This window comes from Helobdella robusta, assembly GCF_000326865.2.
Source record: "Helobdella robusta unplaced genomic scaffold HELROscaffold_6, whole genome shotgun sequence".
In the NCBI taxonomy this organism is placed as follows: Eukaryota; Metazoa; Annelida; class Clitellata; order Rhynchobdellida; family Glossiphoniidae; genus Helobdella; species Helobdella robusta.
The window spans coordinates 5,422,324-5,424,446 of NW_008705330.1; the positions used below are offsets into that span (position 1 = coordinate 5,422,324).

The 2,123-nt window shown below is 31.4% G+C and overlaps 1 protein-coding gene across 1 annotated transcript; it reads right to left on the bottom strand.

Moving 5' to 3' along the window:
- Positions 1–76: 76 nt before the first annotated feature.
- On the bottom strand, positions 77–1,530 carry HELRODRAFT_189467 (hypothetical protein). The gene is made up of 4 exons (XM_009029447.1): positions 1,388–1,530; positions 1,146–1,223; positions 676–948; positions 77–423 (listed from the first exon to the last, which is right to left on the bottom strand). Exons 2-4 carry the CDS (start codon positions 1,213–1,215, stop codon positions 167–169), a joined length of 600 nt encoding a protein of 199 aa, XP_009027695.1. The 5' UTR covers positions 1,216–1,223; positions 1,388–1,530; the 3' UTR covers positions 77–166.
- Between the last annotated feature and the right edge of the window lie 593 nt (positions 1,531–2,123).

Consider the following 2,123-nt stretch of genomic DNA (forward strand, 5'->3'; position numbering starts at 1 on the left):
TGAAATTGAGAATAAACTACAACTAAGTGTTTTAAAGAATGTTTTTATTAATTTGTACTTTCAAAAAATTAATTAATTAATTGAAAACCTGTTAACCGTTTAATTTCTAAGGTAGTTCTTAAATATTCAATTGATAGAGAGTTAATTAAATTATTAATTTCATTCATTATTTTTTGCAGCTCTTGTTCAGAATGTAGTTGGTGACGGTCTCCATTGGAAACAAGTTTCTGACATCCGGAACAACCGAAGGAGAAGTTTGGACCCAGCACTTCGGGTTGGTGTTTGTGTCGAAATCAACGGCATAGCAATCCTTGAGTTTGAAGCAGTAGTCAGTGCATGATGGTACATCGTTGTAAGGGGCCTGTACCAATCCAATCAGATGGTTTTTCGGGGTGACTGTCCAGCAGGTAGTCAAGTCAGCAGCTGAAAAAAGTAATTATTAATATAAAATATAGTCAAACTTAATAAACAAAATATAACCTTTCAATTATAGCCACACCATTTTAACATTGGAAAACACACACAAGCATAAACTGATTATACTCTTGTAGTAATATTCATTTCACAGTATTTTAATAAAAGGACGTTTGAATAGGATTTATAATCTACAAAACTGTTTCTCATAAAATACTATTCTGAATGTGGAATAACACTAAAATAATGTTCGTTACACACCTTTTGGTTTTGCTGCAACGACTGCAACAGCAACAGCAGGAGTTTTGCTACTGAGCATGTAGTTGGTCACAGTGTCCATGGGCTTCAGTTGCGAGGAATCAACGACCATGCTCTTCGTCTGCACCCAGCAGGGCGGCTTGGTGTTGGTGTCGAAGTCGACAACGAAGCATTCTTTTCTGTTGTAGCAGTTCGCCAGGCATGAATCAATATCATTGAATTGTACGTTTTCCAAGCCAAGGATGTGGTATTTTGGAGTGACCTTCCACAAGCTCTCTGAATTTTAAGCGTTTTATGTCGAATATTAAATTACAATTTGCTAAATATCATTCACATATGAAAAAAAATTATGTTCAATTATGCAAAACTATTTGAAATTATGAAAAATTATGCAAAATTATGCAAAATTATGGAAATTATGAAAAATTATGAAAAATTATGTGAAATTATGAAAAATTATGAAAGATTCTCACGTCCCCCAGGATAGTTGATGGCGGCCACGCAGACTGCGCCGAAGAGAGCGAGAATTGTTGAGGACAGCATTTTCGCGACTGAAATGTTTAAAAAAAATAAAATATTTAATTATTAATTAAAACAATTTATCAGAAATGAAACATTGAACAACATTTATAATGTTTTGCTTATTATGAATAATAATAATTTATAACAAATAAAACACTAAATAACGTGTAACAATATCCACCACCAAACTAACCCTTCTCAGCAGTTGATGTCGGGAACAACGATGTTCAGTTAAGTTTTGATCCTCATTATATAAGACTCGTCGGATTGATTGTTTTCAACAGGTCAATGTAGAAACGCTTCGAAAATTCAATGGAGCTCTAATCTTAGCCAGCTGGGTGATAATAAAAATGGTTAAGTTTTTACGATCGGCACGTCAAATAGGAATAATAAATAATAAAGTTAGAGATAGATAAAAGTTTGTAATAGTTGCCCGTTTTATGATTTTTTCTATAATCAATTCATGTTTTGTTTTTTTTCATTTTCGACCGATTCATCATAAAAAGTATTGTTGCTTAGGTCGTTCGTTGTTTCTCAACAGCAACTAACGGTGCTTTCATTGGAAGGAAAAAATATTTTTAATGAATGAAATCGATATTTTGATTTTTATTCAGATTTCATTGTTTTGTATTTATAGATTTATTTGAACAATAATTTAATTATATTTTAAACAATCTTGCCTAACGGAATTGTTAAGCTTATACAATTGAATGTTTGTCTATTGGTCAAACACTATATTGTTTTCGACTTATTAATTAATCTTTTTAAATGAAAAATATTGCAATCTTTTCCCTATGATGAATTTTTATAAGTAAACATTTTTATTATTGCATCATTGTTATTTTCTTGCTATGATCTTCACTGGGTATAACAGCTGGTGTTAGAAAGATCAAATCGTCACATAAAATAAATAAAAATATCCATAAAAA

Bases quoted from the DNA above. Each gene is read 5' to 3' on its own strand.
- HELRODRAFT_189467 (XM_009029447.1), bottom strand. From the start codon at position 1,215: ATGCTGTCCTCAACAATTCTCGCTCTCTTCGGCGCAGTCTGCGTGGCC. The intron at 949-1,145 runs GTGAGAATCTTT...CTTAAAATTCAG, and splicing joins CATCAACTATCCTGGGGGAC to AGAGCTTGTGGAAGGTCACT. The intron at 424-675 runs GTGTGTAACGAA...TACTTTTTTCAG, and splicing joins CGTTGCAGCAAAACCAAAAG to CTGCTGACTTGACTACCTGC.